At 41.4% G+C, this 20,678-nt stretch overlaps 1 protein-coding gene across 3 annotated transcripts in view; it reads left to right on the top strand.

Moving 5' to 3' along the window:
• Positions 1-3,787: 3,787 nt before the first annotated feature.
• Positions 3,788-20,678, top strand: part of LOC133531224 (dynamin-like 120 kDa protein, mitochondrial) — a 38,168-nt gene continuing 21,277 nt past the window's right edge. For 2 of the 3 annotated variants that reach the window (XR_009801505.1, XM_061869369.1), the window contains exons 1-10: positions 3,788-4,094; positions 4,176-4,398; positions 4,800-4,935; positions 5,791-5,928; positions 7,279-7,371; positions 8,162-8,313; positions 9,765-9,946; positions 10,800-10,910; positions 12,381-12,510; positions 19,881-19,979. Coding sequence is in view for 2 of the 3 variants with exons in the window: in XM_061869369.1 (XP_061725353.1) it covers positions 4,066-4,094; positions 4,176-4,398; positions 4,800-4,935; positions 5,791-5,928; positions 7,279-7,371; positions 8,162-8,313; positions 9,765-9,946; positions 10,800-10,910; positions 12,381-12,510; positions 19,881-19,979 (1,293 nt within the window). In the remaining variant the exon portion in view is untranslated. The remainder of the gene's footprint in view (positions 4,095-4,175; positions 4,399-4,799; positions 4,936-5,790; positions 5,929-7,278; positions 7,372-8,161; positions 8,314-9,764; positions 9,947-10,799; positions 10,911-12,380; positions 12,511-19,880; positions 19,980-20,678) is intronic. The other variant, XM_061869370.1, reaches the window with a different exon arrangement.

The raw sequence follows: 20,678 nt of genomic DNA, 5'->3' as shown, positions 1-20,678 counted from the left end.
TTCCAGACCAATCAATTAAAAATAAACAATATCAATAATCCCAAGTATTCCCAACTTAGCAATGTTAAACAACAAACATGAACTCTACAACCTTATGAATAAAGCACAAACATCCGCCATGAGGTCATCTGCACATCAACGTTATATTTAGTTTCAAGTGGGTGTACTTTGTACTTCCTTATATGCGAATTTGAACTCTAAATACATAACGACAAGGTTGAGTTAGAGTAAGAATGTTTACATTTTGAAGATCATTGCTACACCTACAATAATATGCAGCTGACTCTGCTGACTGGGTGTTTTCTTTTGAAGGTTAGGTTGAAAATTGGACTTTATTATTATGACAAATAGTTTATTTTTTGAGTAACATGAGTTTGGATTTAGGCTGTTTGGAATAGGTAACCCTTCATTGGTTGTAGTTGTACATAGAATTAGAATTTTGTGAATGAAAGTTCCAGAGTTTGGGTATAAAGATAATTAATGTACTAGGTAGTAGTGTAGTAGTAGTACTTTGCTATAAATACAAACAACATATTTAAAAAAATATATTAATATGTATAATTTTCTATATCCATACACTACGTAACATTGGAGGCTGTGAGGAATGAGAAACTTTGTGACAAAAAAATGGAACCACATTGAGTATAAGTTTGTCCCAATCATCTTGATGAGTAGTAGATGATTGTTCAAAGTACAGTTGGCATAAAAGTTATTATCAATATGAAATTTATGCCAAAATAACTTACCTTAACAAGAAACAGCTCCCTGCTACTAGTTTTTAATCAAAAGTTGTTTTTTTCAATAGGTATTTTTATTAAAGCATGGGAATTGAGATTTGCCAGCTAACACATGTTTCTGAATGTGTTTAGAATCCATCTAAGCTAACTTTGATTTAAACTTTCGCGATTCAAATTTATCCTCATTGGACTTAATCGCTTAATATAAAGTTTTTAAATTTACTGCTGACGTTTCGAAGATGGCATTGTTCTCGTGGTTTCATAGAAGACTGGCTAAAGTTGACATCATCATTTCCTAAGCGTACGAGTTTTTAGAACTACCCGCACTTGGTCTTGTTTAGTCTTCTTCGAGACCACGGGGACAATGCCGTCCTCGAAACGTCGGAGGTAAATTTAAAACTCAATTTTACACTATGAAGTCCCTTTGTAATGAAAAATAATAAGCTAACTTTAGCACAGACTTGAATAGAACTAAGTGTGGGAGTGTCATTTCATTATAAACATCATATAGATTTTTTTTGCTACCTGTTTGTTTCCGAATAAAACACATATACATAGAAGTTTATTATTATTGATGCCATTGTCACACTTTTGTCATAGTAAACGCTATGTAGTGTTCGCTTGCTCCAACTCTAACTAACATGAACTGTACATTGAAAATGAATACACATTAGAATGAATAAAAAATGATAACAAGCAACATTCAAGTTATCAGTCAAACAGAAGGACTTCCTGTTGTTTTAGTATAAATAAACAATCAATAATAGTATTTTTATACTGAGCATATGGTTTTAAGCAAAATTGAACTTTATTGAAAAGCTTACAAAGTGCTATTTTTGACTAGTTTCTCAACATAAAGCAGTTGAAGAAGCTAAGGGGATGGGGTGCTGTGAAGAATCTACACAAGTGCTATTTTAACAGTAAAGTTGTGCTCAGATCATTATGCAGAACTGGCCTGCTTAGCTACTTTTGCTCCCTTCCTACCTACTAAGAAAAAAAAAAGTTAACTCTTCAAGTGGCATATGTCATTTTTGAGTTATTGGAATTTTGTTTTCATTTCAATTGATCAAATTTGAAATTTAGATGACATAATCGGCGGAGTCGACAACCTACCATTCCAAGGGTTATAATCAATTCAATAAATAAATAGTTTTATTGTTATATTTAAGTATCTTTAAACTGGTAACCATGATACAGGCTTCGCCTAGTGTGGAGATCATCGTTAATCTTAGGCTTTATTAACATTAAGATTTTAAACCTTTACTATAAAAGGAATATCCTATGGCTGCAATGTAAAATGGGAATAAATATATATATATTTTTTTTTAATGTAATTTTCACCATACATGGTTTAGCAAGGAGAACAGTTTCAATTCTTACATTTATTGCTAGCTAATTAATGATTTCAGTGCCAAGCACCCCATTTCCTATACAAAATGAACCCACCTAGCAGGTTCTTGGCAGTGAATGTGTTAAAATTAGACTTTACTACCACAATATTAAGAATCTTTATCCTTTGTGAAATGCATGAATTATGCATAGTCACATATACTGACCTTTTACAGCAATGATTAATTAAGGTCACTTTAATAAGGTTTTTTTATGTTCTCCATTGAATGAGAAGTATTGTAACAATGGAATGTTTTTGTGACATTGCTTTTGATGTTAATATAAGGAAATTAGTATATTTAATTTCCTGATGAGTAACATTTGTAAATATCAATGTGCAATGATCCATTGATTAGTTCGACACTTTGAATATTATTTTTTAAAGGAAATTTTAAGGTACTTATTCACATTACCACAGTAGGTAGCTCATTTGTAGAGTGGAGGCCAGCCTTATCCCAAAAATTGTGAGAAGTATTGCCTGGGGCAGTGGATTTTTCCTTTATTTTTAATATTGTGGCTTTGATTAGCAGATTTTACTGCACAGTGCCAAAGGAATAAAGGCCTTGTAATAGATATTTTTTAAATAAAGGTTTAATTATTTAATTAATTAAACCTGTGATAAAATAAAACATTTCTATGTTATTCCTTACTAAAATGTACACTTTTGTGTCTCACTTTAGATTGGTATGCTCTACAGATATTTATAAATTCAGTGATTTTTCAGATAGGTATATACAACCAGACATAAAATGTGTATTTGTTATATCAGATATTGGCTGCTATTTATAAGACAGCATGCAACTGATAAGGAATACTGGGAACCATTTTTATCATTAAACAAACATGAAAACCATGTCTTTATATCAGAAACTAGCTTCCAGTTCGTATAAACATGGCTCCACAAAAAGCCCTCATAGCATGCCCATTTCAATGGCAGTTTACTCCACAAACATTGACATGAAAGGACCACACTGTAAACAGAATATTAAAACGCACAAACAAACAGACGCCGACATGCGCGTAGTACTACAAGGCTAAAAATAACACACACCAATCGAAGGAAACCCTATGTGTTGTCTCGAAGTCATAAAATTACATCATGCCCCACCAGGGTTCAAGGAACCGGCCGTGATATCATCGGGCATCACTCTCTGCAACGCTAATTAACACAAAAAACCCCGCTCCACTCAAAAATACGCTCACTCGACGAAAACCAAGGATATACTCACAGAAATCAAAATATCGATGTGTCTCGCATCAGAAAAACAAGGACATTACAACACTCGTCACTGTTTCTTTCGCACTGGACACAAAAACTGTCTTTTTATCACTTGTTTCCTACTAATAAATGACTAATTCCTTTTTATAGAGGCTTATTTTTTACGTAAATTACTGTGAACACTGCAGAAAATTTCAGTCCATTTTTGACGTTTGTCTAGACGAAACGCAGTGTTACTGGGCTTAAAAAAATAATCATGAAACAGACATTTACTATAACAGTGTAACTTTATTTCAGCTTTTCTGTATAAAGGTGATATAACATTTTTATTTATGTTTTTATTATATTATATCTTTTGTATGAACCATGTATGAACACCGCAAGAGTTACTAAGTAAAAGAAAAGAAATCTTATAAGTTCGTAACTGTCAAACTTTTTGCGCTCAAGCAACAACAGAACGCAAAATCCAAAATGAAATCGAAGTGGTCTTTTGAAGTCCGCAAATTGTCAGATTTTCAAAATATGAAGTAATTTAATAATGATTTACAAGCTGATTGTGTAGTATTTACCAGATGTAATTGAATATATATACCGCTGAAGTGTTTTTGATTGTTACGTGATTATTTTTTTTTACAAGCACCGGAGTTGGAGGTTATGAAATAAGAATCGCCCTTTAAAAACATATTTATGTTTAAGCTATACAACAGAATTACGTAAACTATGTCGAGAATACTGCACAATCGCATAAGGTAACCTCTAACCTGTTCTATTACCCGTCACCTTGAAGTTATTTTTACAAAGTATTTAACAAAAAAAATCTTAATTTTCAGATCGTCATTTACGAAGTCTCCAGTATGGTCATGCGTGGACAAGCGAGCCGTCGCGTTCTCGGTGTGGACTGGGCGCAGCTTGCTTCTCCGGAAGCCTGTAGACACCAGTCATGTTCAGAAGAGAAAGTATGGGATGCTGGTGGCCCGGGCGGTTAGAGGACTCCTGAAGATCAGATATCTGGTGCTAGGAGGCGCCGTGGGTGGAGGCATGACGCTAAACAAGGTAGCTAAAGTTTTATAGGTCATAAACATGTTTACTGCAATCATATTGCATGTACCATTTTCATGTGCTATCTGTACAATTAATTAGTTAATCTATAAATTTTGTCTGCTAGATCAAAGAGTTTACTAAATTAGGGCTTCAAAGTCTAAATTGTTATGGACATAAACATATTTCCTTACAGACACTAAATGTCAACATAATTGGGATTAAGAAACTTTATTGCAAACTTTCCATGACAAAATAAAGAAAGACACGGTACTTAAAAACAAGATACAGATAGTAAAGACTTATGGTAAAGAATGTCTATGTTAAAGGCTTTTTGGAAGACATGCTTCTAGGGAATGCTAGGTTGTTTTTGTTATGAATACACCAAAAGTGACATACATTTCTCTTGCTTACAGAAATACATAGAATGGAAGGATGGGCTCCCCGACATGGGGTGGCTGAATGAGCTGCTCCCTGACGAGAAGCAATGGAACCAGTTCACCACAACCCTCCTCAATGCTAAGGAGAAGATTGGGGACAACCTCAATATTGGTGAGGAAATTCTTACTTATCCGATTCTCTTTTAATATTCTGCTAGATTTATTAACTTAAGCTAAGCTATGGTAGTTAGGTTAAGTGTTGTAATTCCTACAGTTTGTTTTATGATTTTAACCCTAAAAAACCTTTCAAACTTTGCAAAGAGTTAAACACCAATGTTGGCCGAAAGTGAATTAGTATTGAAAGTATCAAAAATTAACCAATTTTTTGTAATATATATATATATACTTCTGTATGTAATTTAAGTTTTACCACGAAAATAAATGGATCATAATTACAAATTGAACCGTAAACCATAATGTATGGTTACAGCTCACGGTTCAAATTTGTAATGGTTAATTTTCTGTATTTTCTATTCTAATTAACGTTCGGCCGACACTGCTAAACACTAACTACTTTTAACTGCGTAATTTCGACATATATCCCAATTTTATGAAATGAATAATCATAATATGTTAACATTTTGACATTTATTTCAAAAACTGGGGTCCATGTAGTGAGGTGCACATAGATACAATTATTTAACTGATTTTAACTAGCAGTCCTATTCCCTATTCATCACGTTATCCCTTTCTATCTGTAAATGGGGTTGGCAACTGTCAAATGTTTGTATAGATGGCGCCAGTATAGGCTTTACCTGTCTCTAGTTTTGTTCTTTAAGGTTTGGCTTAAAGAACCTAGCATCCATGTCATGAAACACCACAAAAAACAAGAATTAGACTCTATTTTTAGGTCTGACAGGTATAACCTATGCTGGCTCTATCTGTTAAGTACTTATTGGCCAACTTCATTAGTATTGACCAACACATCATGTCACCGCTTGTGTCCAAGCTAGTTGTTTGCCGGTAGGTGAGCCCCTGATGCTTGTCGCAGATCCGCGGCTCCGCGACGCCGGGCTGGCGCGGGCTGCTGAACTCAAAGAGTGGTTGGCTCAACGGTATGAAGATGCTGTGGCTGCTGCCGCTGTCAACAACCAGAACAACTTTGGTAAGTGGTTAATCTTTCAGAATGGCCCACTTAATAACTAAATGTCTATGGATGGTCTCATCGGAAAGTAACTGGCATAACATCGGTAAGTATTATTATTTATTTATTTATGAATGCACTGGCAGCTTATCTGTACGGAAAGAGGAGAGTCGTGGAATGTATGGGGTCCAATACATTCCAGGACTCTTCTCTTTCCTAACAGACTCTAGCTTATACGTGCACATCAATGTCCTGCACTTGTGTTTTGTCCATTTATAAAATGTTGTCGAGTCTATTTTTAAAGAGTTCACTGAGGGTGTACTGATTACGGATTCGGCCAAACTGCTCCACAATAGCACTACGCTGCGTCCGTGTCAGCTTCAGAGAATGTCTCAGTCTGTCACACATTTTCCGAGTGAAAATATCACTCAATGCAGGTACATTGTAGTGTTCTGTAAGTAGTTTGTATGTTTCTATTAAGTCACCGTGTTGCCTTCGCTACTCCATGGTTGTCAAGCCCAATTCCTTATTAAGTTCTCCTTGACTGAGGTGCAATGCAATTTAATGTTTTTTTTCCTAGCCTATTCTGGTATCCCACTGCTGGGCAAAGCCGATCTAGTGTCTCTTCTAGCCAGTTGTAGAGGAAAGTTTCTAGGTCGTGCCGCCATCTCCGTCCGGGCCTGTTGCGTCCGCGCCCATTTTCTGGCTTTCACTTGGTAGCTACACTAGCCCACGTAAATGCACGCGGTAGATATGGCCGGTCTAGTTCCATTTGAGCCTAGCAGTCTTCTCGCCAACGTCAGCAATGCGGGATTTTGAGCGCATTGTTGTGTTCCGGATACAATAGGTCCTCTTAACACCTTAAATGCTGCCCTCAATGGCCCGTTGACTCGGACTTCTGACTTTAGTGAGTGACCATGTTTGAGGTGGGGTCGGGCAAAATACACATTTCGACGAGTTTTCGCTGCAGTGACAGTGGAAAGCTACCCTTCATCAGCTCTTTCATGGACCAGTAACTCGTCGTTTTGACACGGCGCTCGACTTCTTTGTCTTGCCTGTTGCTGTAAGATACTAACTCCATAGCATAACATAGTGTATATTCTGCCCGTCTACCGCGACCCCAAGTTTCTTGCTGTTGGTTATCACTTGAGTCTTGGCTCGATTCATTTGAAGTTTAACTTGAAGGCTTGCGTGGCTCAGATCTTGGAGCATTACCTGAACTTCTGCGGTGGAAGGGGCAAAGATAACGATGTCATCGGCGAAGCGAATTTAATAACAGATATTTTAATTTATTCTATATGGATAGACTTTTAATTTAAACGATTGGTCAAGTTTAGTTGTGTTTCATTAATGTTGGAATCTTGTCAACAGAAACAGCCCCGAAGATTGTGAACAATCTGCAGAGCAAGCCTGCTCCGGCGGCGACGGGTGGTAGCAGCCGAGCCAGCGACGATCGTACTTATGGTAAGACTTTATGCTGTAGAATTGTCTTGTTTCTCACTTTTTAACAGAGAGGTATGGGCAATGTGAATATCATCTCGCCTTGTGTGGTAGGGCACAGCACAGCAGATGTCATTCCAGATCTAGAGCAGCGCCCAACTGGGGAAGTACCTCCACCTTACAGAAAACCGCAGCCAAATAACACTTGACCCTACTCATAGTGTTGTGTTCCTGCCGGTGAGTAAGGTTGCCAGAGCTCAACGAGGGGGGGGGGGGGGTGTTAGGGTCGGCAACGCGCATGTAACTCCTCTGGAGTTACACCGAAAAAAAAAAAACAGAAACAGCCCCGAAGATTGTGAACAATCTGCAGAGCAAGCCTGCTCCGGTGGCGACGGGTGGTAGCCGATCCGACGATAGTTCTTATGGAGATAGTAGACTTCATGCTGTAGTCTCGTAGTTCTATGTTCCCCACTTTAGCACGTTCGCTCTTATGCGCAACCATTAGTATTAGATGGTATTTAAACATAGATAGACGTCAAAATTATAATATCATATAACAGCGAATCATGTATGTCTAATAAACGGAAACTGACAGCACCTTTAGAAGTTCCACCAGTTCTTTGGAAGTCTCTTTTCTAATTATTTATGTTAGTAATTTAGTTCATTATTACACCTCTCGAAATTGAAAGCCCCAAAGTAATATTCAGTTACATTACATTCGTTCAAAAAGGACCTGTCTGTCTGGAATGTCTGTAGTTTAGTAATTTTCTGTGAAATGTAAAAATAAAATGAATGTTATTTTTAATTTTTCTAGAAAAACGCGTACATGCCCTTCAGGAGGAAGTCCTTGCGCTCCAAGCTCGCTACCAACGCGAGCTCCAGAGACTTGAACAAGAGAATAGAGAGCTGAGACAACAGAATATGCTGCTGAGACAGGGCAGGCAGCCTCCCGCAAGGAAGATCAAGGTGAGATATGCTACTAGATAATTATTGTCGAACCATGCTAAATTTCATGCCAACTGCTGTTTAGTATGGCGCTTTTGAACATAGAATATGATCATTTCATGATATATTATGATTATGTTTGACTTTTTCATGCTGTGGCCAACCGATCATTTTATGAATCCTAATATCTGGCCACGATATAGTGAGCGTGCATGAACTGTAGGAGGCAGCACAGGAGCCGTCAGATTTTTGGCGCGAGGCGTAAATGTGATGTTTATTGTTCCGATGTAGCCCACAAGATGGCAGAACCTACTATGCACAAGAAAGCAGGTGACGTGTAAATGTGCATGTTGATGGTTCCGATTCAGGCCACAAGATGGCAGACCCTCCAACGCGCACGGTCCCTATATGCATTGTCACTTCCAACTGGGTGCAAACTTAATGTAGTAGGAGTGTAGGACTCCCAAAAGTCCCCAAGTTATGAACTGGTTTGGCATTTTCAACGTTGATTGTTGTCCAGATTTATAGAAGTTAAAGGAGTATTCCACGGGCTGGCCCGCACGGACGCATTTTATTTCCTGTATTGCGACTTTTTTCGGTGTTTAAAGCAGGCGATTATTTTTCTGTGCATATTTTTGACCATTAGTCACCGAAAAGAAACTCTTGTACCTGCAAATCTTCAGAAAATTCGAGTTTGTACAGGACAACGGTGGACTATTGGCTACTTGACAGTTTTTAGGGTTCCGTACCCAAAGGTTAAAACGGGACCCTATAACTAAGACTCCGCTGTCCGTCCGTCCGTCCGTCCGTCTTTCACCAGGCTGTATCTCATGAACCGTGATAGCTAGACAGTTGAAATGTTCACAGATGATGTGTTTCTGTTGCCGCTGTAATAACAAATACTAAAAAGTACTAAAAGTACGGAACCCTTGGTCGGCGAGTCCGACTCGCACTTGTCCGGTTTTTTTTTTGTAAATAATGTCAATCGATCTTGATTTTCCTGAGGATCAAATGTCTATATAATATTCATGGCATTTAAGCAACACAAAGGTCAGAAATGAGTGTTAAAGTCTGACGCTCGCACTCGACGATTGAAACGTCTCTAACAAAATGATATTGTAATCATGTAATGTGACGTCACTTTACGTAAGTCTGCCCTAAATGTATGGATATATATATTATATATATATTTTGACCCTGAAATATTGCGTTTATGTATATAGTTGGCATACAATTCATTTTTTAATAAAATGTAAGGAATCGAATGGTACAATTTTCAGTTTTCGTTTTGAAAGAAAAAAAAAATATTTTTATAATTTCAATGTCTATTCAAATTCCACTTTTTTTAATTATAAAAAAAGTGGAATTTGAATAGACATTGAGTCATCCATTAGGATGGCTCATTTTCTATCCATTTAGCTAAATTTTGTTATAATATTCAACATGTGTCAAGTAGCAAACGTAATTTCCAGCGGTCTCTCATCGACATGTACTCGGCCGTGCTGGACGAGCTGTCGGGCTGGGACGCGGGCGAGACGGACCGCCTGCCGCGCGTCGTGGTGGTGGGCGACCAGTCCGCCGGCAAGACCTCCGTGCTGGAGATGATCGCGCAGGCCAGGATATTCCCCCGGGGAGCGGGCGAGATGTGCACGAGGTATGAACATGACTCAATCAACTGAATTCTGTTATTAGAAGAGTTAAACAATGTTGATTTGACCTGAAAAACATTTTTTTATACTACGTCGGTGGCAAACAAGCATACGGCCCGCCTGATGGTAAGCTCTATAGCCTATGGACACCTGCAACTCCTGAGGTGCTACATGCGCGTTGCCTACCTTAACACTTTGCACCCTCGTTGAGCTCTGGCAACTTTACTCACCGGAAAGAACATAATACTATGTGTCGGTCTAGTGTTATTTGGCTGCGGTTTTCTGTAAGGCGGAGGTACTTCCCCAGTTGGGCTCTGCTCTAGATCTAGAATGACATCCGCTGTGCTGTGCCCTACCACACAAAGCGAGATGACATTTAGTTTAGTGCCCATACCTCTCTTTTGGACGTAGTCTAAGGACACACCGGGGTCCACATCTATTTTGAAGTAACGCAAGCTTATAAAAAAACACTTAATACGATTAGTGGCTAATAACCTTAAGTATCACAATCATCTAACTAACAGATATAGTGCCTACTACATTTTGCTCTGATTTTATATTCCAGATACTGAAATTCCAGCTTTTGTACTAAAACACAGATCCGGTGGACAAATTTGAGCAATTGAGCATCATTTTAGGATACAAATGCGTTTTAGACTACATAATACGGATGTTTAGCTTGTCGAAATAGTTTTACACCATGCGTTAAAAAGCATCATCTCTTCGTAACCACTCTTCGGTCATTTTTGGCCACAATTTCCATTAAAAATTTGTCTTAGCCATGTCCACATTCCAATAGCTTTATCGTAAATAACATTTTTTTATAGGCTTTTATGAATGGCCCTTGCTTTGTCACAGAGCCCCAGTGAAGGTGACCCTGTCGGAAGGACCGTACCACGTCGCCCAGTTCAGGGACTCGGCGCGCGAGTTCGACCTCAACAAGGAGTCAGATCTTGCGGATCTCAGAAAGTAAGTACAATCAAGATAAACACGCTATAAAAATGTCTAGTATGTATACCAAATCCATAGATACATAAACCACAGAATTACAGACTTTTTTTAAGTTCCTGATGGTTGGAACCTTTTATATTGTGTGGGTTTTTTTAGCTCATTTAGATTTTGAATCTTAGAAATAGAAAATTATAATTTTTCGAAAGAACTTGAAAGCTAGTGTAGCTTTAACTATGACGGAGGCAGAATATATGGTACTTGTAATTTTCAATTGTATGGCATTTTGAGATTAACATAGAATCACCAAAACATGAATTTGCTTACATAGCGTTTATGTCCTAAAAGTTAAACGCTGTTATTTTTAATCGGCTTAAAAAAATGAGGTTCTCATCCGTATGTCTGTATGTATGTTTGTCCGCGATTATCTCGCTCGGCTGAACCGATGTTGATGCGGATTTCAGAAAAGTGTTTGTCACATTCTGGAAAAAGTTTTATTATACATGGATGGTTTGAATTGGACCCGGTAGGTGGCGCCGCTATCAATATATAGACAAATTTGATTTGCTGAAATGTTGTGTGTATATTTCAATGGGTTCATCAAAAACACCACTGAACCACCGTAGGCTGTCGCTGCTGTCGGAATAATTTTCTTTCTGGAAACATCTTGAACGACCTAATAGACATTGATTATGTTCTTTTTACTAAGCTCTTTTCAACCAATTTTCAATTATAATGCGATAAATTTTGTCCATTTTTAGGGTTCCGTAGCCAAATGGCAAAAAACGGAACCCTTATAGATTCGTCATGTCCGTCTGTCTGTCCGATTATGTCACAGCCACTTTTTTCCGAAACTATAAGAGCTATACTGTTCAAACTTGGTAAGTAGATGTATTCTATGAACCGCATTAAGATTTTTTTACACAAATATACAGTATGTATTTTTGATATAACCTCAAAGCTAAACTAGACGTAGGTTTTAGTGCTATAAAACAATTCTGAAAGATTTTTTTAGTTTAGTCTTCACTACCAGAGCACAATTAATTTTTGAATTTTTTTCGAGCGGCAATATATCGTACATCATGATCACTTTTGACAGTTGTGACACTTGTGACGCCGCCGCGTCATTAATGAGACGTTTTGAGTTTAAACAAAGTAGTGATACATTGCTTGCTGAATTATTTTGTATGAAAAAATAAAAGTCGTCAATTTTTTATAAAACCTATGAATGTGTGCTCATTACAACCTAAACTAACTGCCCTTTGATTATGTGTTAATATCAAAAATACACGCTGTAGAAAAAAAAAACAATAAATTTTGGGGGTTCCCCATACTTAGAACTGAAACTCAAAATATATTTTTTCATCAAACCCATACGTGTGGGGTATCTATGGATAGGTCTTTAAAAATGATAGTGTTACGTACGGAACCCTATTTTATTTATTCGCATTCTGCGCATCAATCACATGATCGTTACTTATTTGTGATCAGAGAAGTGGAGCTGCGGATGCGCAACAGCGTGCGCGGCGGGCGCACGGTGTCGGCGGAGGTGATCGCCATGTCCGTGAAGGGGCCCGGCATCCAGCGCATGGTGCTGGTCGATCTGCCGGGGGTTATTTCAGTAAGTTACTAAAAAAATTAAAATAGATATAGTTTGACAAAATTTAACAGTTATACACGATGTTTCACGAGGAACCCGAAAGATTTTAATAGTGTATTCCTGATCATATTTGAATGCCCAAAATGTTCTATAAACTTTTCTGGAAATCGCCTAGTTTCAGAGTTAATGCCAATGAAAAAAATGGAACTTGTGAGAAGTTTGAAATAAGCAACGGAGTGCATCAAGGGTCAATATTAAGCCCTTTATTATTTAACGTCACCATAGATTACCTAACAAGGGCTCACCAAAAACCAGTGCCATGGAACATCTTGTATGCTGATGACGTCGCCCTAATATCAGATAGTGTCGAAGACCTCCAAAATCAACTAGACCTTTGGACTAAATCATTAGAGGAAAATGGTTTGAGAGTAAGTCGCAAGAAAACAGAACATGTCATGTTTGTTTGACGGTACAACAGATCCCAACTCAATCAAGCTCTACATAAATGATGTCCCACTGTCTGCAGTGAAAGAATTTAAATACTTAGGGTCGATAATCAGCAACGATGGTAAAATTGATAGAGACGTAACCCATAAAACCACAGTAGGCTGGATGAAGTGGAGACAGTTGACCGGTGTTATGTGTGATAAAAGAATGCCTTTAAAAATAAAGGGTAAATTATATAAAACCGCAGTACGACCCGCCTTACTTTATGGAACCGAATGCTGGGCATCAACAAAACAACACGTTCAAAAACTACATACAACAGAGATGCGCATACTTCGCTGGTCAGCTGGAGCCACCCGGAAAGATAGGATCCGTAACGAATACGTGAGAGGCAGTTTTAAAATCGCTCCTATTGAAGAAAAGCTGAAGGAAAAGCGATTACGCTGGTACGGCCACGTGCTCAGACGGTCTTCAGATCACATGGTACGAGTAGCATTGGATCTACCAACGACGAAACGAGGCCGTGGAAGACGTCCTGCTACTTGGCTGACAACGGTCCAGAATGACCTGAAAAATACAAATATGGACGCCGGAACTTCAACAAATCGTCCTGTGTGGAGAAAGAGGACAAGGAGAGCCGACCCCAGATAATGGGAAAAGGCTTAGGTTGAAGAAGAAGAAGAATGCCAATGAAAAAAAAAAACATATTTTTATTGTTACTTAGTGCTAAAGGCCTTTTTAATAGTGATGTTGCTAATATGGGATGTACAGTGCAAATATAGCGACACAAGGGACCGGATGTTTTTTGACGCTATAGAGAGATTTTGTTATATAGAAAGAAATGAACACTAAGTCAACCAAGTATTGGCTATATTTGTCGAAGTTATATGGAATGAATCGTTATATCGAGTGACGTCATATGAAACTTACACTATTAAAAAAAAAAACATCTATTACCTAATGAGTATCCTCATTGTATTGTATTGTATTGTATTCGGGCGATTTTTCCGCAACTCGACGACTTGCGCCTATTTTGCGTGATATGTTGGGGGTGGGCTAGTCCTGCCAGCCCAGCTCCTCGAGGAATCCTATCAAACCTTTGATGTTGAGTAGGACCTCGGGGAGGTCTCTCGGAGATCCGAGATGTTTAGCCCTGTATAGAGTCACTCCGCTGCATTCCAGCACCACGTGAGAGGCTGTTTCTTCTGTCTCCATGCAACCTCGGCACAGGGGACTGTCTGTGACACCTGTTGTGAAAAGATGTTTGTTAAATAGTCCATGACCTGTTATGACACTGGTTACCATACTCAGTCGGACCTTCCCTAGTTGCAGGAGCGCCCTTGTGAGTTTTCCGTTGATGCCAGGCATGGCTTCTTTTGCCTGTCTGCATCCAGTCTGGTTCAGCCAGTGTTCTGTGTGTAGTTTCCCTGTACGTGCCAGCAGCATTGAGCGTACCTTGCTAAATGGTATCGGAAGAATCGGTTCCGGACCAATCGCCCCCGCATACGATCCTTGCCTGGCGAGCTCGTCCGCAGCATCGTTACCTCGGGATCCACTGTGTCCCTTGATCCATTGTAGGGTGATCTTGTTATTATGACTTACCTCCATTAGTCGTTCGTGGCATTCGTGTATAAGTTTGGATGTAACTATATGGCTATTTAGAGCCATTAAGACTGCTCTACTGTCGGAGAGTATGCGGATGGAGGATCCTACTACCTTCCTTGCAGTGATGGCAGCCGCCGCGTTTATGATGCCCATGCACTCAGCTTGGAATACCGAGTTATGGGCTCCTAGCGGAGTGGTGATTGACATGTTCAGGTCTTCTGAGAAGGTTCCAGAGCCCGATCCGCTGTCTGTTTTGGACCCATCAGTGAAGATTCTCAGCTCCCGGGGATTGAGTCCTTCATGATTGTCGTCCTCATATAACTGTATTTTGTACCTTTTATCGAAGATAGCTTGTTTATGAATCCGGTCCGTGCCTGACCTAAGCACTGGAAATTCGTCATACACCTTATCCAGGCATTTTGTGTGAAGAGCTCCTGTGATGTTAGACCATATCTTGAGGGTTCGCAACCTTACCGCTGAGAGACTGGCCTCTTGCTGTATGTGTAGGTGCAGCGGTGGAAGGTTTAGCATGACCTCCATGGCTGCAGTCGGGGTAGACCTCGTGCAACCAGTGGTGGCCGCGCATGCGAGCCTTTGAAGTCTTTGTAGTTTGTCTCGTACGTTGCCTAGGTTTGTTCTTGGCCACCAAACCAGAGCACCGTAACAGAGTAAGGGGCGGATTATCGTCTTATAGAGCCAGAGGGTAATTTTCGGGTTGAGTCCCCACCTCTTACCAATCATCCTTCTGCACTGCCAGAAGACAACTCCCGCCTTGTCTATCCGTTTGTTGATGTGGTTGTTCCAATTGAGTTTATTGTCGAGAGTTAGTCCTAAGTACTTAACTTCATCGGACAGCTGTAGCTCAGTTTGGAAAAGTGTTGGTCTGGTAAAGTTGCCAAGCGCCCTTTTATTGGTGAACATTACCATTTCTGTTTTTGTGGGGTTTACTGATAGGTCAAATTCTCTACACCAGCGTTCTACAATCCGGAGAGCTGACTGGGTGAGGTCGCATACTGTACTGGCAAATTTACCTGATATTAAAATTGCCAGATCGTCGGCGTAGCCTATTGTGTAGAAGTGTTCCTCGTTCAGTTTAGTTATAAGGTTGTTAACGACTAGGTTCCACAACAGAGGTGACAGGACTCCCCCTTGGGGGCATCCTCGCACCGCCGCTACGGCCTGCGGTTGACCTGCATACCTTATAGTCCTTTTGTTTAGCATGTTCATGATCCACTTTGTTAGTCCGGGTTCCGCACCGTGGCTATCCAAGGCGTTCCCTATACTGGTAAAGTGGGTCTTGTCAAAAGCGCCCTCGATGTCAATGAAAGTGCCGAGGCACAGTTCCTTGTCATGGATGGCTCTCTCAATGCGGCTTACAACCATGTGTAGAGCCGACTCTGTGGATTTACCTGAGCTGTACGCGTGCTGGTTGTTGTGCATCGGTATGTTCTTCAGCGTTCGATCCCTCAGATCTCTGTCACACAGTTTTTCCAGTGTTTTCAGTAGGAATGATGTGAGACTGATGGGCCTGAAGGATTTGGCAGCTGTGTAGTCATTCTTACCTGGTTTTGGTATGAAAATCACGTTCACTTCCCTCCATCTCCTGGGCACGTACCCCCAGGCTAGGCAGGCTGCCATGATGTCGGTCAGGATTTCCTGGATGAGTCCTAGACCCCACTGTAGGAGAGCAGGGAAGATCCCATCCGGACCAGCCGCCTTGTAGGGATGGAAGCTGTCTATGGCCCACCTGAGTTTCTCGGCGGTGACGATCCTGTGCGCCATTTGCCAGTTGTTGTCTGTTGTGCTGTATTCCTCGTCCTGCTGGCCTTCATCGGCGAGACTTACGCATCCCGGAAAATGGGTTTCCAGGAGGAGGCGCTGGGTCTCTGCAGGGGAGGATGTGTATGTGCCGTCGGGTTTCCGCAGTGAGCCCAGTTGTGATGTGGGCTTGTGCGCTAAGGTTTTCCTTACCCGGTTGGCGTGGTCTAGTGTTTCGATGCTGCTGCAGAAGTTCCTCCATGATAGGGATCTCCAATACCGCAGCCTTTTTTTGTACTTAGCCTTGGCTTCATAGTACTTATCCCAGTCCACTTCGGCCGTTGTGTTCATGGCCCTGTTGAAGAGTCTCCTGGTTTTCCGCCGGAGTCTCTCCAGTTCTGGACCCCACCACTGGTGACCCATTATGGCCGTCCTTGACGGTGGGTTTAAGGGGCACGCCTTGTGGTAGCTGTTCACTAGGGCATCAGTTAAGTTGTTTACCTGCTGTTCTATTTGAATCGGTTCCCGAAGGTCAACCCTCGGAGGAAGCAGCTCGAGGCTTTCACCTAGTGTTTTCTTAAAAGTGGTTCGGTCCGTTTTCCTAGGGTTCCTTCGGGCGATTGGTGTGTCACTAGATGCTAGTAGATTAAAGCGAATCCATCTATGGTCTGAGCAGGAGGCCTCCTGAGAGACGTGCCATCCCATAACAAGTTCACTGATCTCCTCCGACGCCAGAGTCAGGTCTATAATCGTCCTGCATCGTTTGTTAACAAATGTTGGTTCGGCGCCTACATTTAGGATGTTTAGATTAGTAGTCACAAGATATTCAACAAGTGTCTTACCTCTGTTGTTACTGGTCTCCATTCCCCACAGTGGGTGGTGTGCGTTGGAGTCGGCCCCGATGATTATCGCGAGGCCTGCTCCCTCGCAGTGGCTGACCAGTCGTTGTAGTTCCGCAGGCGGCGGTTCGTCCTCTCCAGGCATGTACGCCGAGGCAAGGACTAGGTCGCAACAGCCTGTTGGCAACGGAACTTGTAGTTTAATCGCACACAGATCTCTGGAACAGAATTCAGTAAGCGGTTGTGCAGTAATATTGTTAGTAGTTAGGATACATGCCCTAGGGACGGCGTGTTCCGTGGAGTAATAGAGCTTACCTTTGGTGTCGGAGAGCCCACGTATGAGTCCGTTGCCCGTCCAGGGTTGTTGCAGGAGGGCAACGGCCGTTGGCAAACCTACCAGACAGCGCCTCAGTTGGGCCGTAGCGGCCACGCTGTGCTGGAGGTTTGCTTGTAGGACACTAGTCTGTGTCCATGTTGTCGGTGGTAGGGGCGCCATCCTGCATCTCCCCTCCCTCCTTCAACATGTCGGCCAGCCCCGACTCTATCCAGGCCGACAAGTCCACGCCCTCGGATGATGCCTCGGCTGGTCCCTCACCAATGCCAAGGAGTTCATCCTCCGAGAGTTCGGGTATCGCCGGCCCGGGTAGCAACGGGGGGGCAACTTCCTCCCCGGAGGCAGACTTGCTCTGCTCGGGGGTGCCCGCGGCTTGTTGGCTCGGGACCTGTGCACCCGTTACCCTTAGGGTGGAACCCTGCAGGGTGGGAGGCTGGTCCACGTATTTGCCTCCGGGACCCCTGAACTTGAGGTAGACATTGCCCACCCCACAGTTCAGGGATCTGCCCCTCTCCATAAAGGCGGGGACGAGGTCTTCGGATATTGTGAAAGCGACAAACCACCCCTGGTCTTGCCGCAGTATCTCAATGATGGACCAGGTACCGACCTTGGCCCATTCATTCTGGTACTTTAGTCCATCAGCTGCCTGACGGACGTCTTCCCAGGACGAGTTGTCTATATTAGGTATTAGGAGCCCGCACCTAACTCTCCTTGCCATCTTCGACTGGCGAGTTGCCGTCAGGGAGATATTTGGTAAGGTTAGGGCCTGGACGCACCGCTGAGACCAGGCGGCCGAGTATTCGTCTTCTGCGAAGACCCTCAGCTGCCCCTCAGCGAAGACAGGCTTGCCCTTGAATTTAGGTGGCCTGGCTCCCACGATGTGTTTCCTTGCCTCCTCCACGATTGCTTGGTGCAACCCGCGGAGAACGGCGTTGGAGTGTTCAGCAGAGATCTTTCCCGACTTCGCGTCAGTAATGACGATCGTCAGGTCAGACGCCGCCGCTTGTGCATACGACCCGGTTGGTTGGCTGGGGCTCGCTAGTCGCTGCTTTTTGTTTTCTCCTTGCGGGGAGAAGGACTCGTCTCTCGTCCTTTTAGCAGCGGCTCGTGCGAGCTTGCCGGGCCGTCGTTTGGGTGGAGCTGCGGTCGAATCAGTAGGGCTACTGGCCGACGTACCAGCCTTAGGGAGTAGGGTGGAACCTTTCCCCTTCGGCGGAGGTCTGCCAGCAGCATCCTGCTTGTTCGACCCCGGTTTGGGTGCCGGCTTTTGGGAAGCCTGGGCCCCCTCCCCGGTTGCAGGGTTTTGTGTGCTGCCCAGCTGCTGCTGCTCTCGTGCTAGTCGAGCCGCACGCCTCTGGTTCTTGTTTTTCTTCTTCTTCTTAGCCACCACACCTTGACATTTAACAGGGGGGGGTGGGTTGGAAGATGAAGATGTCCCAGGCCCGGCAGGGCGAGGCTTCCCACCAGTGGGTCGCTTCTTGGACCTACGGTCCACTACCTGCCAGTCCTGGAAGGAGTTTGGGTCGGTCGTCTGCTCCCCAGGTGAACTGGGTTGCAGACAGGCCGGGTTGTTAGCTTGACGCACTGTCGCTGGAACAGCTTGTCTTACTTGTGTGGCCTCACCATTAGCGATGGACGCTGCTGGATCAGCTTGGGGTATCCTCATTAATAGATGTAAAAAAGTGACAAATAACACTTTGCAAAAACTAGGTTTTACAAAATAATAATTACATAGTTTAAAAAAACACTACAAAAACACGCTATTATAAGTGAAACCTGATCGTGTTCAAAGTCCATTACGTGACCTTTCTCACAAGCGGAAACACGACTATGATACGGTATTCCATCATGGAATGCCAGTGCCTATCTTCCGGCTTCATCATCAGACCTTGAAACCTCATCGTGGTCAAAGTTCATTACAAGACTTTTCTAACAAATCCAAACACAGCTATGATACGATGTTCCATCATGAAGATCCAGTTCATATCTTCCGGCTCCATCATCAGATCAGTTCGACAGTACCATATTATTGTATTGTCATCACAACTACATGACGCTACGATCCTTGGAAGGATGATTAAATTAGTTACCTTAGATTCCATTACATAGTTACATACAGGTCGACCTAATAAAAGCGTGTTAAAAAAGTAAAAAATCATTTTATGTGACAGGTTTACTTATAACATTTGATGTTTATATAGAAATACATAAAAAAAAAAAAACAATTTTTTTTTGGAGAAATTGACCGTAACTAATATGATATTTTTTCCTTCTTTTGGCATCAGAAATGCATAGTTAAAATATTTCAGGTTCCTCGTGATACACCGTGTATAGTAATTTCCTGTCATCGGCGATTTGTTTTCTAAATACATAATGTTGTTCTGAAATTATACCATTTTTTTTTCCAGACGCAAACAGTAGATATGGCTTCAGATACGAGGGACGCTATCAAACAAATGAGCAAACAGTACATGGAGAACCCAAACGCTATCATATTGTGTATACAGGTAATATTACACATAATCTAGTGTACCCAAACGCTATCATATTGTGTATACAGGTAATATTACACATAATCTAGTGTACCCAAACGCTATCATATTGTGTATACAGGTAATATTACATTTAATTTAGTCTACTAAATGGGTTTTAATCAGGAGCTAGATGGTAAAAGAAGTGGTTATTATGAAATGACAATAAAGTTTTTATAGTGAATAAAAAATGGTATATCAGCGTCTGTTAACCTATACTCTGTTATTCATACTATGTTACGGACCTGATTTAGTTTTTTTTTATAATTAAATAATTTATGAATGTCTATAGGAATTAATATTGTTTCACAAAATAAATTATTCTTAACTATTAAGCTACATTAACATACAATACCACTTTAAAAATAAACAAAATAATTAACAATGTCAAATAAATTAACATTTTACTAAAACAAATATACAGGTAAATAAAAAAATCTTAAATTCCGACAGCTACACTATAAAGTACTGATGTGCTGAAGAAAACTTTCCAAAATTGCGAAATTTTCGACGTTGGAAAGTTTCGGAAACTTCTTATTATTTTGTATGGGGATTGAAAGTTTCCGAAACATTTAATGGAAATTTCTTATATTTCTGTGAAATTTTCAAGAAATTTCCGAGAACTTTTCCTATGTTTTGGAAACTTTCCGCAACTTGCCCATCTGTACTATAAAG

Source organism: Cydia pomonella, chromosome 24 (assembly GCF_033807575.1).
Source record: "Cydia pomonella isolate Wapato2018A chromosome 24, ilCydPomo1, whole genome shotgun sequence".
Lineage (NCBI taxonomy): Eukaryota > Metazoa > Arthropoda > Insecta > Lepidoptera > Tortricidae > Cydia > Cydia pomonella.
The sequence above is the reverse complement of the archived record's forward strand: the minus strand, read 5'-3'. Positions and strand labels throughout refer to the sequence as shown.